This window comes from Lactuca sativa, chromosome 1, assembly GCF_002870075.4.
Source record: "Lactuca sativa cultivar Salinas chromosome 1, Lsat_Salinas_v11, whole genome shotgun sequence".
Classification (NCBI taxonomy): domain Eukaryota; kingdom Viridiplantae; phylum Streptophyta; class Magnoliopsida; order Asterales; family Asteraceae; genus Lactuca; species Lactuca sativa.
In genome coordinates, this window is record NC_056623.2 from 226,260,639 (window position 1) to 226,276,409 (window position 15,771).

General features: G+C 37.4%; 1 protein-coding gene across 2 annotated transcripts; it reads right to left on the reverse strand.

The window, feature by feature from the left end:
* Positions 1-393: 393 nt before the first annotated feature.
* LOC111882866 (uncharacterized) lies at positions 394-4,742 on the reverse strand. 2 transcript variants are annotated; one of them, XM_023879237.2, is made up of 7 exons: positions 4,515-4,741; positions 3,194-3,912; positions 2,241-2,429; positions 1,469-1,577; positions 1,277-1,335; positions 978-1,191; positions 394-827 (listed from the first exon to the last, which is right to left on the reverse strand). In XM_023879237.2, the coding sequence occupies exons 1-7, from the start codon at positions 4,672-4,674 to the stop codon at positions 577-579; spliced, it is 1,701 nt and encodes a 566-aa protein (XP_023735005.1). In that variant the 5' UTR covers positions 4,675-4,741; the 3' UTR covers positions 394-576. The 2 variants fall into 2 exon arrangements, with proteins under 2 accessions (XP_023735005.1, XP_052620730.1); XM_052764770.1 differs by lacking the exon at positions 2,241-2,429 and having other exon boundaries at positions 4,515-4,742.
* Between the last annotated feature and the right edge of the window lie 11,029 nt (positions 4,743-15,771).

Below are 15,771 nucleotides of genomic sequence, written 5' to 3' on the forward strand. Positions count from 1 at the left end.
ATCAGGTATCGGTTATTTTCAACAGACCTAATTGTATTGATACGATGAAAATAGAGTGATGGAAATACACCCGTTAGTTTTATATTATTATTATTATTATTATTATTATGCCTTCTGTTACAACTAATTAAAAGGGTGGGACTAAAATTGACTTTATTCCATTTGACTTGATAAAAAATTTATTTTATTCTAGTTTTAACATGTGAGGCTAGTGGGCATGTTGTGTCCAGTCCTATTACCAAAGAGACAAAGATTGAGCTCGTTTTTGTTTTTTTAACTAATTTTTATAATTTTACAAATCCAAGAGAGGTCAACTCAAACCAAAGACCCGTACATCATCCGTTATTACTTTTTCTTGCAAATAATTCGTTAAATCTTAGATTATCAATCATATATACCAACTAGGATTTAAGATTAAGCTAAAAAATCATTACCATCTCATACATACATACATACGGATCATCAATGTAAAAAATACATCTCATCAATCATCATCATATTCATATCAATATCATACCCAAGTAATAATTAAGAGTTAGAGTTAACTAATAGTATAAGAATCCTCCTCCTCAGGATTTAGTTGAGGTGTGGGGTAGAGTAGCGAGGAGATATATCCATGGTTTCTTGGGTGGGAGTGGAAGTATAAGTATGGTGGTATGAGTTTTTTTGAGAAAAGACAGAAATACCCATACCCATGGGGGCGGATGATGCTCTGTGCTCATACCCACTGTAACTACGGCGGTGATTCAGATCATCTCTAGGTACAAATCTGTTGTTGCTTCCCCTATTAGGCAATGTAGTTTGAGATGGATACGAATAAGATCCTCCTGAAAATTTAATTATGTTTCACTGAATAAAATGCAAAACAACCAAGGGTATTTACGGAATTAACAAAATACAATCTTTCCACATAAGAAAAGCAAAAAAAAAGTTGAAAGTAGAAAGCTGTAATTGCAAATGAGAGGAAGATAATCAACCTTGATTTTGCAACGAAGTTAAATGACTTTGAAGAGGATTTTGATGTGTTGAGATTCTGTGAGGCCGCATGACATGCTCCTGTGGATAGCTGCTTACAGGATTGCTGCTTTTATGAGAAGAATAAGGAGAGATAGTAGTGGTGGATTGTAGTTTTGCTTTCATTTCATCTAAGCATCTGTTTGATTCCATCATGTTGAGTTCTATGTATATGACCTGTAATATGAAAAGAGTAAGCTTTATTATTTTCAATATTTCATTTTAAATAAACAAACTCATTAATTAAAAAAAAAAAAGACACCTGATCAAAATACTCATCAGTTCCATGCATATCCTTGGTCTTAGGCAAAACAAAATTGGCTGCAAGTAGCAAAAAACAGAAAGCAATCAGCTTGTGGTATAATTAATTATGATTAACGATTATTGATTATAATAACAAGATCTGATCAATAATAGTAATGATTATAATAAAATAAAAAAAGAAAAATAATACCTAGCATTTGATTAACAGCTTCAACAGGAACTTCCTTTCCCAATTCTCTAAAACTTTTCTCACTGCGAGCTTTAAGTTCTTCCAGCCTTGGGAAAACCACAACTGCAATCTAAATTCATCACATCTTTTAATAACAATAAATGTGTTATATAATTAATATATATAATAAGTAAATCAATGGAACTAAATTTGTTGCTATTTCTTATACTTAACCTTTATTTAGGCTAATTAGAACACATAACAACGTACTTTAATTTTTTTTATAGGGAAATCTCTGATAAAGACCCAATATTTTGGGCCAGTTTACAGTTTAATCCCAACTTTTATTTTTTTGAACAGAAAAGTCACGATTATTTTATATTTGAGTAAATTACACGAATGGTCCCTATGGTTTGGGGTAATTTGCACGTTTGGTCCTTAATTTATTTTTTTAACTCGGAAGTAGGGTCCCTGCTGTTTGTTTTTGTTGCGCGTTTGGTCCTTGTCTTACCTAAAAAGACTATTTTGCCCTTGATTTTTTAATTTATTTAAATAAACACATCCCAAACCCCACCCCCACCTTACCTTACCTTACCTATTTAAGTAAATTAAAAAATCAAGGGCAAAATAGTCTTTTTAGGTAAGACAGGGACCAAGCGTGCAACAAAAACAAACAATAAGGACCTTCCGAGTTAAAAAAATAAGTTAGGGACCAAACATGCAAATTACCCCAAATCATAGGGATCATTTGTGTAATTTACTCTTTTATATTTTGCCCAAATTAACGAAATACCTTCTGAAAGTTTGCAAAAGGCTTCAATTTGCGCTTTCGAGCACTTTTGTAGACATTTGTTTGATCTATAATGAAATTTCTTGGTGTTTTGGAAGCCCTTGTTAACAATGTATTAAATATATCAGTTGCATGCTCCATTAAGTGATCAAACCTCTTCCCATAGTTTTGCTTCCGAAGTAAACCAGGAACCTTAAAGTTATCAAAAAAGTTAAAAGGTCAAAAAAGATAAAGAAAACATTTATTGATATTCGAGCAAAATATACTTATGCAAGAAATAGCAATGCAATTTCATTGATTTGATTCTTAAAATATCTCACTTTCGTTTCTTCTTATTACAACATTGTATTTTGAAAAATCTACCTGATTATAGTAATAACTAGGTTTAAACAAGGATGAGAAAGAAAAATATTATTCATAATTCAAAATTGTAACCACTAATCAAATATTTGCAAAAAAAAAATTAATAATTTACAAAGATAGAAAGATTAGTGATTTCTCACAACAAAAGAAGATTGAAAAATTACATAGAAAGCAAAACCCATGTCTAAAAAATGTTAGTAACCAATTATAAATTTCATACAACTATTAAACCCATAGAAAATTTAATTGGCATTGGATAGAAAATTAAAAAGTTCATTACTTCAATTAATCGGGAGAAAAAAAAATGAAACCAATCAATGTATCAACTAGTAGCTAATTTCAAGGAAAACCAAGAATTGAAATAAAAATAAAGGGTAAGTTGGTAATTTGGTAATTTAACTTCTACGTGAAATTGTATTTAGAGCAGAAAGAAAAGATTTCCATTGCTATAAATTGGGAAGACTTTTCAACGTATTAATTAAAAAAAAAAAAGAATTAAAGCCATAATTTTGTAATAAAAAGAAATGAAAGTAGGATGCTAAAATATACAAATAAACGAAAGTACATTGCTATTTCAAACATAAAATAATCACCTTCATTTGATCAAGAGCCAAATTTGTTCCAAGAAGAATATATCTTTTATCAGGGTGATCATTCGCCCATTTTTCAGCCCAAGTTGTCTTCCCAGAAGCAGGCAATCCAACCATCATAATCAATTCACACTCACACACATTAGAAAACGTGGGTCCCACCAATCCATTTCCATCCTCAAAAGCACATGCCCATGGTCTATACCCATGTAATGGAATCAAACCATCTTCACAACCAAACTGCATCTCAACCACAACGTTTTTCAACAACACATGTGGAAAGTACGATTCTACCCCTCCTCCATTAAAATACCCTGCGATCCCCAACCACTTTCCATTCTTGGCAAATCCAATACTACACATTGGTTTACTTTCCATATCTACTGCACAAAGAATTGTGTCTCCAATATTGAATCTTTCTCCATAAGATGAAAACTTTCCAAAATTAGAAAACTTTCCTGTTCCACCGAACCCGAAACTATGCTCGGTTTCCCCTAAGTTTCCTACTTTGTTGGTTGCATTAGAGATGCCCACACGACAGAGGTGTTTTTGGTCAAGGGTAGTTTCGTCCATTTCAACAGGTTGGTTTGAGACTATTTTGCAACTAAAGCAATACTTTCCTCTGGTTATGCCTATGGTGGCGCGGGCCCCGGACCAGCAATAAGCAAATCCGTTCTCATAAAGTGCTGAGCCTTTAAGACCATTTCCTTCAATATTGAAATCTGGTAGAATTACATCAAGAAATTGAGGTAAGATGATCATATGATGGAATTGATGATATGGTTGGAAACATTAGTTGTCTTAAAGAACAATTAATCTGTGATTGAATCAAGCTTGCTTAATTGAACACAATTCTTATAGATATTTTGAGTTGTTTGAGCTTTTGATGGATATTTTCAAGCTATCTGTAACTTCAATTAAGTTCAGGGGATCTTCTTGTAAAATGCTTATCGATTTTATGTATGAATTTCAATTGGGTTTATGTTCAAGAAAACAGAACCTAGAACTATGTTAAGCACATATATAACATAAATATGTTTCAGTGAGTTGATAATGTGTCATTCTTACGTATTGATTTGGAACAAAGCTAATTCGTGAGCAATGGCTTACCCTTAAAGGCTTATTCAACTAAATCCGGCACCAGATCAACAGAATCGGAAAGCCTAACAGAAAATTAGTTCAACCAAACACGCACACGCAGGAGAAATCATATTCGAGGAAAAACAAAGGAAATCGGTTGTCCTATGGTAAAGTTTTCAACCTAAGATTTTGAATTAAGAGAAAAGCGGGAGATGATAGTGTAAATTGATGAGATATTATATACCTAGATCACAATCTGCAGGGTTAAGAACGACTCGATGTTTGGTGATCGGGTGTAGCGAAGATCCGACAAGCGAATGATCACCGTAATTGACTCTTGATTTCTTCCCCGACGAAGGGTTTTTGTCTGCTAAAGAGCGTTCCCGCTTCATCGACGACGCCATGAATAGTGTGAAACGAGAAGCCCCTTTTTCAAGATTAATGTCGTTGTAGGCTAATTTCAAAGTAAACTACAATTTTGGTCCCACGATCGTTGTTATTTATTTTAGGGTTTAGTGGGTCGTTTGATCAGTTTGATCCAATTAAACGAATTTAAATTGTTTTTATAAATCGGTTTTTCATTAGTAAATCAAATTCTATAAATCGGTTTTCATTAGTAAATCAAATTCGAAAAAGTATGGATATAAATAGTTGCTCAATAAAGATATATTTTTTTATAACCAAACACATTAAACCATTAAACATAATAAACATCTTACCACATCAATCTAGACCTAAACATATTCCATACATCAACCTAGATAAATAAGTTGCACTCATAAACCTAGATAAATAATGAAACAATTCGCTGAAAATACAAAAATATAAGTTTTAATTTGGGGTTTTATGTAGAAAAGTCATTATTATTTAAAAAAAAATTGTTATAAAATTCTAAAAGTCTTTTTTTAACAAAAAGTCCTGAATATTTAACATTTTATCCAAATTAACAAAAAAATCATTTTTTTTTATTTCAACATAAATGAAAGATTATGTGATTTTTCCAAAATATCGAGACTATTCTGTTAAAAAATATATTTTTGACTTTATCAAAAATTTTCTCAAAATATTAGGACTTTTTTACATAAAAACCCTTTTAATTTGCAACAAGAATCATACCAAGTAACATGACTATTAGTAACAACAATTAAAAAAAATATTAGCAAAATAGGGCTTCGAACAATTGACAAGCACAACTTCATTACCTTCATCATCTTCCTCCTCACAAATCCAAAATACTTAGATTTCTTGTTATAATAGGTAAACATTCATATAAGAAAGTTGCTAATTATGCAAGGTTAATGGATGCATGGAAAACTAATAATTCTGGGATTATCATTTTGGTTAATAATTATAGTTTAGTATCGACACTTAATTGACAAAACAAATATTTGAGGTTCTAAAAACATATTATGAAAAAAATATATAAAAACACAGAAAAAAGGAAGTTATAAAAATGAACCGAAAAACATGAAAATAAAGAAAAAAAATAGTTGTATAAATAGATTGTGAAAAAAAAAATGCAAAAACACTATAAAATTAAAGTCGTAAAATTTAATTGCAACATCCCAGTTTCACCTTTTAATCGGATTCAATATAAACCGTCGTTTATAAAATTCGAAGTATAAATATAACACTATTCAATATAAACCGTTGTTTATTAAATTCGAAGTATAGATATACATCATTTAGTCCAAGTAACTGTCATAAACATGTACGAAACGTCCATACCATTTTCGTAGATATATAGAATGCTTAAATCCGACTTGAAATAAAGAAGTTATACTTCTTCGAAGTTTCGCGATTAAACCGATACGACTCTGCGTTTCGTAAAAAGTGAATTTTAGTTAGGTTGCTTATTAGCCTAAGCAATCGAAAAGAAAGTCGTAGCATTCGTAAAGCCAAGAGCATGCATATAAAGGGCGTCCAAATCTGATTGTGTATGAGGAAGTTATGATTTTTAGAAGTTCAGTGCACCAGTGTGCGACAAAGAAACTAAAATTAAGATCGGTCGATTGTTAAGAAAAATAATGTAACACCCGGTTCCTGGTATGTATTTTAATAAGAATTATTCATTTTGCAAAGGGACTTGATGAGTTGGAGGCCCCAAACTCGTCGAGTTGAAACGGATTTTTGGGACATGGGACTTGAAGTCTACTCGACGAGTAGGGCTGTCAGAGTGAAACCCTAATTTTCAGGGTTTGCACCGTATTTAAGGACCTTAACACTTCATTGTGGCCTCCCTCATCGCCTCCCTCAGCCCAGCAAAACCCTAATTCGTGATCTTGAGTCTTTTGAGTGTGTGTGAGTGAAAAGAGAGTGATTCTTTGGTATTTTCTTGAAGAAGTGGAAACTAGAAGTGCTTGGTTGAAGGAATGAGCCTTGGATCTAGAGATTTCGTCGTCAAAGCAGCCTTATTGAGGTATAAAGTCTATACCTTGACTATTCATTTATTAGATCTCTTCATGGAGTAGTTTGGGGCTTTAAGGAGCCTATTATGGAACCATTCATGGATACAAGCATGTTTTGGAGTCATGACTTCAGATCTAGAGCCCTTGAGGGACTCCATGGCATAAAGGTGACAACTTTATGCCCATGGGAATCCCATGAAACTTGTGAACCACTTTTTAGGGTCTTTTGAGCTAAATAACCCATGCATGGACGTAATGTTAGAAACTTTACGTGGTATATCGACCCTAGGGAAACAGATCTATGATTTGAATGCAGTAAGCCCAACTAGAAACGACTGTATGGATTTAGGTTATGGGGGACTCGACGAGTTGTCCATACAACTCGGCAATTTGGGTCGTGGTTCCCCAACCTTTTCTGTTACTGAGTAAACTCGTTGAGTCTAGGAGACGACTCAGCGAGTTGGCCATGGTTTTGGGTTATGAAGATTGAGGAACTCGACGAGTTCAAGGAAGGACTCGGCGAGTTGTGAGTGAAAGGTACCGACTATATTACGAAGATTGAGGAACTCGACGAGTTCAAGGAGGAACTTGGCGAGTTGTGAGCGAAATGTCCCGACTACGTATGAGGAGGAACTTGACGATTAGGATTGAGATTTCCAGAGTTTCATGGATCAAGGAACTCGGCGAGTTGATGAACCGACTCGGCGAGTTGAGTCAACCAGGATGTTGACTTTGACGAGGATGTTGACTTTGACTTTGACCTTTAATCAGAGTTGACCCTTAAAGGGGTTATGAGTATGAAAGAGTAATTAAAAGGGATTTTTATATGTAGGAGTTTGAGGAGAGTTGATCCCAGAGCCGAGGACAGTTTAGCTACTTCACGACATTGAGGTGAGTTACCTTCCAGTAGAAGTGGGTTGAAGGCACCAATACCGGCCCACTAGTAATGGCTATATTAGAGATGATTGTCTTTGTGATAATTATCTGGCATGTCACTATCTGTTATGCTTATGTTCTAGTATGCTATGATGTTATATGATAGTGGTAGGAGGGGTAAGATAGACCCCAATACCGGTCGATAGGGCCGAAGGGGTATGCCAGCACCCGGATAAGCTAGGCAGTATATGACTTATATGTTTTATGCACTAGGATGCTATATGGTAGAAGTAGGGGTGAAATATATTGGATTAAGTGTCTAAGCCCATAACTATAATCGGTATGTACTTGACCGAGAGTAGCATGGTCCATTTGGGTTGCATATTACCAGGACAATTTGATAGTGTTGGGAATAAAACCCTAATTGTGATTTGATGAACAAGATGTGGAAAATAAGAACAAACACAAATATGAAGATATGTTGAATGATCACTTGATTTATTCAATTATAAGGAACAGATTACACTTTAAGAATAAGAATCTAACTCTATAAGAAACCTCACAACGTGGCGGCTACATTTTGCCTCACTCTTAACTCTAATTATGAATAATACATGACTATTTATAGGGAAAAGACAAGTCTTGGGCTTTTAACATACACTTCATCAAAGGGGCTCATTGCCATCATCCATGGAGTACTTTGAAACCCTACAATCTCCCCTTCAAAGTATGGAATGGATGGCAATGCTTTAACTTCCAAAACAAGCATCTAGCAAATAAGAAAAGATCTTGCAGCGAGGAATATTTGAAGCAATCCACGAATCTTGATTCTTCAATAGTCTTCAACCACGGGTTCTAGGATATATATATATATATATATATATATATATATATATATATAAAAACTAAGCACTAAAGTAATGTTTTTAAACTTCATTTTCTGATGTAATCCCAAAGATCTTCAATAAAGCCAAACCCGCCATAAAAACCCATTTCAGAATAAAGAAACCAAATCACTTCTTGTCTTTGAAGAGCTCCCCCTCCAAGTCACAATGATCTTCAAATAAGCTAATGATATAAGCCACCAAAAATTATCATGTAACAACCCAAATTTTAAGATTCGTAACGCCACTTGATCGAGAAAATACTAGAAGTCGGAGATATAAAAAGTCCTTAGAAGAGCTCGATGAAGAACTGCTACTGTAAAGGATACTTTTCCGCAAAAGCTTTAGAAGAGCTCGATGAAGAACTACTACTGTAAAAACTACCATCATAATTCTACCACAAGCTTTATAAAAAATCTTCAAATTTGAAAAGTCACAAATCCAATTTCGAATGGTCATACCAAATTCTCCCCCGATTTATAATAAAAAACGTGATTATAGAGCCTTCAAATGGTCATGAGAATGATCTTGAATGGATAAATAATTACCGTGCTCCCCCGTGACAAAATGATATACACAATGAAGTATAAAATCCGAAAAAGTCGTGAAAATTTGATGTTATCACGAAAAACAACTTTCCAAACCGCCAAGACTTGATGGAATCCATAATTTTATGTTCATGAAAAAATATGTGCGTTAAAAAATCCAAAAATGTTCACCAGCCCTTACATGGAACATCCCAAGTTTAGAAGCAAGAGTTCAGGGGTGTAAAGTGTAAATTTAAAAGTAGACTCGGCGAGTTGGAGCTTTAACTCGTCGAGTCAGAACGTGTGTTGGGCACGTGATACGTGACCTGACTCGCCGAGTCGGCGGCTGTACTCGACGAGTCAGTGTTGGGAAGAGAAAACCCTAAATCTTAGGGTTTGCACCCTATTTAAAGGACCTTATGTCCTCCCCTCAGCCTCCTTGTTACCCTTGAGAGTCAATAAACCCTAAAATTGTGTGAGCTTCCATTGTTGAAGAGATTTAAGCTTTGGAGGAGGAATATAGAGAAGTAAGCTTGTAGATCAAGAGGCTAGCATCAAGGAATTCGTGTAGATCTAGAATCTATTTGATCTTGGGCACATTCTGGAGGTAACAAGTTGTTACTTTGAGCTCTTTCCTTCTAGATCTATTCTTGGATGATGATTTGGGGCTATTTAGCATGTTTGAGATCCATCTAGGGTTTTGGGACTAGATCTGGGGTTGCAACTTCAGATCCAGACTTATCTTGGTCCATGGAGGCATAAAGTATCAACCTTTGTGCATGTAAAAGAGCATTCTTGTCTTGAACCTTCTTTCTAGCTTGTGTTGAGCCTATATTGCCTTGCATGCATGTAAAGTTGGAAACTTTACGTGTGAAACTAGCCTTAGGAGTCCAGATCTATGAGTTGGAAGCAGTGAGATGGTCTGAAATCGTCTGAATAGGGATGACTTAAGTAGACTCGGCGAGTCTGTTCTTGGACTCGACTAGTTGGGTCGCAAACCCTAACCCAACTGGTTATGATGCAAATTAGTGAGTTGAGTGGTGACTCAGTGAGTTGGACAGGCTAGGACTCAGATTAAAGGACTCGACGAGTCATGGGGTGACTTGGCGAGTCCAGTCACGAATTGTGGGGTTCTGAGTTCATGAACTCGGCGAGTCACTAGGATGACTCGGCGAGTAGGGTCAACCAGGAAGGTTGACTTTGACCAAGAGTTGACCAGTTTGACTTCAAAGGGGTATTTTGGTAATTTGGGCTCTGATGGTTATGGTTTCAATGAAGTTTTAGGCGGTGGTGTTCGTGGTGGTGATCGGGAGTTTTGATCTCATCTCTTTAGTTCGACATTTGCAAGGTGAGTTATCCTTGATGAGTTTATTAAACTCTTAGATCGTTTAGATCTTATAATAGGTAAATCACGAAAGCAAAAACAGTAATGTAAAACACAAGAATGAATCTGAATATGTCGAATGATTCAATTGATTATATCCTCAGCAGAGCTCGATGAAGAACTTCCGCTGTAGAGGATATTAGGGTTACAAAAGATAAGAACAATGAACACTATTAAATTATCTCTCAAAATCTTACGTTCTAGGATGCATGCAAGCATCTATAAATATAAAACCCTACAAAATAACTCACGGATGGACATGCCCATACCGGAGATTAAATGGACTAAATATCGAGCCCAAGACACAACACCTTCTGGACCTAACAATCTCCCCCTTTGCGTCAAATGGAGCGAGACTATCACTTCTTCTTGTTGGGTCTAGCTGCAGGAACTTTCTTAGTAGTTTCAAACAAACGTGGGATGAGAGCGAGGATTGTCTGTCTGAAGCGAATGTACCACTGGATCATGTCATCGAAGTACTTCTTGTCGTCTGCTGAATTCTGCTTGCAACGATGAATGATTCCCAGAACATGTTCCAGGCATGCAGTGGTGTATAGATGTTTGTCTGCCCAAGCGAACAGGCATTTTTGGCCTTCGTTCCTTGTAAACATGACAAAATTTCGTTTCGGGTCAATCTTTCCCATCTGCATCATGTTCAAATCACTAGTTGAGCCAACAGGTGAGATAGTGGGCTTTTTCTTGAAAATGCTAGCGATCTCCTGATCCATCTTGGCAACTTCCATAATGTAGCATACAAGCATCCTTTTGAAGTGATCAATAATCGGACCATACTCTGCTTCATTTGTAAGGAGGATGTTGTGCAAAATAATCCAATCATGTGGATTCAGGTTGGGAAGATCAGCAAGCGATATGGCATGTTCGGTCTTATCAGAACCCCTCAGCACCTTGAACAGAACGTTCGTGAAGTTTCCCTCTCGAAACGGCTTGAGGACCCGAACATTGACTATCTTCTGAGCGCTCCAAGTTTGATATTGTGGTTGGGCAGACTTCAGATAGAATTCAACGAGATCCCTATCAACCTTTGGATGAGGATGAAGGATATCAGCAATGTTATCAAAGGCATGGAAGATGAAGGCCTTTTGGGTCAGTGGCATGTCAAACTGTGAATCAACCGAGTTGATGCGATCCAATGAAATCACCGGTTCAAGCCACCAAATGTTGGGAGTTTCAATTGCTTCTTTCAAAAGCTTCTCAAGAGTCCACAGAGGAAAAAGGGTTTTCCTACTCTCAAGAAGGTCATGAGACTCTTTCATTTTTCTTTCAGTTGCCTCAGCCTCTCTGGCAACGCGAGCGCTTATATCAACATCTTTATCACGACCTTGCTTCTTTAAGAGATCTGCAATCATCTCTTTATCATCATCACTATCTTCAGCAATTTTCTTCCCTTTGTCTTTGACACCCGAACCTGAGGCTTGACCTGTTGAAGGAGGTTCGGTTGTTTTTGTTGCTGTAGAAGTGGGAGGCGGTTGAGATACATCCTCTCCCCCTTGTTTCGGAATGGACACGAACTCAAGGAGCCCTTCCATTTTGCTTAGGAGAGAAAGGGCAGGAGCAAGCTTTTCTGCGAGATCACGCCTCACTGAGTAATTTAGTATAGGATCATGTGCTTCAAGGATGTTGGAAAGGGCGGCGTGGACATCCGAAACACATGAAGAAACAATCTCTCGTTCAGATCAAAGAGATTCAATTTCCTTTTGAGAATTGGAGAGCTAAAGATTCTTGACCTTAAGAGCAGTGGTATTTCGAGCGAGAGCGTCCATGAGTGAGTTCCCGACAGCTAGATCTTCATGTAGCTTAGTTAAGCGCTCCTCAATAGTCGCCGTAAACGATGAGTGGTCATCACTGAGAGCCTAACGAAGACTGGCGAACGATTGCAGTTCAGAGGCAACTGAGGTGGCAATTTGGTTGACAAGAGAGTCAAGCCGCGCTGCGTTGGAATCAACAGTTCCATGTAAAGATTGCAAAATGGAAGAAGCATCAACAAATACTTTTTCAACTTTTTCGGTCGCAGCAGCACATGACTTGGTTGAGGCGTCAATAACGGCAGTGGCTAAGCTGATGGAGGCTTCATGAGCCTTAGTAAAAGCATCAATAATCCCCTGAATAGCAGTCTCGGAGATGGTAGACTGTGAGGAAGAAGAGGAGGAAGCAATGAGAGAATCAATCTTCTCGTGAAGCTCCTTAAGATGCTTCTTGGTGACAGGAGCATCATCGTCATCATCACTTTGCATCTGATAGGGACTGTAATAGACCGAATCAATTGTCATGTTCTCCCCACCAAGAAAAGGTTCTTCATTATCTGCGGAGTGAGCAGGAGAGGAGGGAGGAGGTGAGGGTGGAGGCTCGGTTGTGGAAGTAGGTTCGGGGCTGATGTATGTTCGGTAGTGGGAGTGGGTTCGGGTGATTTAGTAGGAGCCCCCGTATCAGATACGTTGGTTCTTACTTCAGCGGTGGTTGTGGTAGCTTCAGTGCAAATGGGAGGGGGTATTGGGATAGAGGTAGGTGGTATTTGAGTAGTGGAGGTTATGGGGGGAATGGAAATAGAAATGGAGATTGGTGGAGAAGAGACAGGTGAAGAGGAAACGTGTACCTCTGGGGTAGGCGATCGAGGAGGAGTATTACCACGGAGGGACTCTTCGGAGTCAAAACCTTCTTCCTCAGATTTGCTGGAGGAGGAGGCAAGTATCAGCTTTCGCCTAGGTTGGGTTTTCCTCTTCTTCAGTGGAGGAGATTGAGCCGCCTTGGTAGGTTTGCGTTTCTTTGGAGAAGGGCCTTTCGCTCCCTTGACAACCTTCTTGTCTTTTCCCTTTTCATTTTCTTTCCCCTCGGAGCGGGCCTATCAACATCATGGATTGATTTAATCATATCAGGAATGAGCTCTCTAGGACCAGAGCGACGAAATTCCTTGTAGGTTCTGATGATGTGGCAGTCGCTTGGAACGTCTCCAAACATCGACTCTGGGATTGAGCCAACGAACTGAAACTTAGATGAATCAGAGACAATGATCTTCGTAGTGTGGAAAGTACCTATTGAAGAGAGTGGAGAATTAGCAACAATTGGAACTTGATACTTGTCCATCACCCATTTTGTGATCAGCGTCCAGAAGCGAGCGTAGGAGATCTCTGAATGGCGAGATGTAGATGCAAGACTCTGAATCAGCTGCTGCCATAAAACCGACCCATAGTCAAGGTTGATGCCATGGTATACCCCATAAAGAATCGTTATAAACAGACGACTCGCTCCGTCTGATCCAACACTGCGTTCCGATAATCCCTTGAACAACACTGTGAAGAACCCGTTCCACTGAGGAGGCAATCACGATTTCTTGAATTTGGTGACCGTCGTCAGAGCCTCAGTGTATCCCATGTTATAAAACATGGAAAATAAATGTCCCACCGGGATGGATTCAGGATTAACCCTAGATTCATGAGGTTGAAACCCTAAAAGCGAACATAGTCGCTGCTTGGAGATGGAGGCCTTGTGATCAAGAATGTCGAAGAAGATTTGATCGACAGACTTATCATAGTGGGCTGTGGAGAAGATTTGAGATAAACACTCCATTGAAACAACTTCAACTTTGGTGAGAGCGGGAGCAAGCGGAGAATATTTGAGACATTCGATGATCGGAAACATAAACGCATCGTAAACGTGTGGAGTGAGATCGATGATCATGCTTTGTTGAGGACGAATCGGCAGAATGTGAGAAGTTGCATGAACTGAGGATGAGTCTGCCATTGAAGAAAATTTGGGAGAGATGAGGAACAGTAGAAGAAATAATGTGTTTCTTGCTCTCTGAAAATTGGGTGCAGTAAAGAGGTAAATGATGGTCGAAGTTACCTTTTATACCGTGGTGAGAAGAGAGAGAAAAATCTGTTCCTAAATCTTCAAGGGAAATACAAAGAGTTTCCTTAGGTGATTGACGCGTGATATTTGGGAGCCCCAATGATTACGCAGGAGAGAGAAGAACTGTCCCGTTTCACACGCCTTCCCATCAGGCGCCGTTTGAAATGTCAAAAACGGTTCCACTTCACACGCCTGCCCTTCAAGCGTCGTTTGAAATATTAAACCGATTGGATTTTCGGCTGAGTCAACAACTTATCCCTTTAGTGTGAGCTGTCATCATAAAGTAGAATAACCACGTGTAACATTGTGAGCCACAACACTTTTATAACTTCAAATTCATTGCGAAAAAATGCCTTGTAAGGAATGAAACCAGAATTGTGGAAAATCAAAAAGATTTTCGTGCTTAGTGTGTAAAAGAAAAAGAAATAAAGCAACACATATGTGGGAAATTGTGATGTCAGTAAAGAGACGAAACAATGGATCCCGGGCACGAATCTCTTCCTTCAAAGTCAAGAGAGACTTTAAAGTGTTTGTTTGGTTTCCCATTGAATTACGATCAGTCACTTATTGAGAAGTGTTGAAAGGCATCTTTTAATCAGGCTAATTTGGGTGGCTTTCGCTTCAGTGCAGAATTCCTGATCTTGACATAAGACAGAAATCGACTGAAGTATTTGTGAGACCAATGCAGTCTGTTGAACAAGTAGGTGTGAAGAGAATTTGAGTGGCATGGTGAAAATATTTGTAGGTGAAATCTCAAAAAAAAAATAAAACTGGATTCCAGGGGAAGAAATGTTATGGGATTTAACAATTTCATAGGAATCACACAAAGAGAAAATTCAGAGATTTCAAGGTACAGCCTCAAGGGTGAATTCGTCAATTCTTTAGTGAAAACTAGAGCAAATTTAATTGTTCACCGTCAATGCATAGAAGGTAGTGAATTGTGGGTTTCACTTAGCACGTAGTGGCACGAAGCTAAGATCATGAACACATAAATTGTGTAACTATAAACCTAAGTGGTAATTTCTGAGAGTCTCAAGGGTTACGTGTATGAGATCGAAATATGATGGAGAAAAATATTTGAGATGATGTAAGGAAACCAAAGTACCTCTGCTGTTAAAATAAGGACCAAACAGAAAACTCTTATCTCATGTGAGAAAAGAGTAAGGTAGCTCATGATTAGAATAAATATAAAAGACTAATTGGGAAGATAAGGTTTGTATATACTAAGTCAGTAAGACTATTATTCAGAATCAGGTGAGGCTTTGGACACATACAACAACATGCTTCTAGGGACACTTAACTAATAAAAGAATTTGCCCACAAATGTCCACACATAGAAATTAGCGAACGCAAACAAAACATATTTTTAGAGTTTTTGATTTAAAGAAAGAACAAACAAAAAAAAAATTTAAATGTGGAACCGAACCCGAGCGTTCGGTCTATTTCGGTTGCAAAAAAAAAATTGAAAAAGAAAAAGACTTGAAAAAATAAGAGAGATGAAATCGAGAGAAAGAATACAAAAGTTTACAACCAAAGAAACTACCTTTAAGTGATAAGC

What these genes read in the sequence shown, in the direction of transcription:
- LOC111882866 (XM_023879237.2), bottom strand. Translation starts at nt 4,674, where the DNA reads ATGGCGTCGTCGATGAAGCGGGAACGCTCTTTAGCAGACAAAAACCCT. An exon ending in TGGCTCTTGATCAAATGAAG is followed by an intron (nt 2,430 to 3,193) that starts GTGATTATTTTA and finishes GATAACTTTAAG; the next exon opens with GTTCCTGGTTTACTTCGGAA. An exon ending in AACTTCGTTGCAAAATCAAG is followed by an intron (nt 828 to 977) that starts GTTGATTATCTT and finishes TTAAATTTTCAG; the next exon opens with GAGGATCTTATTCGTATCCA.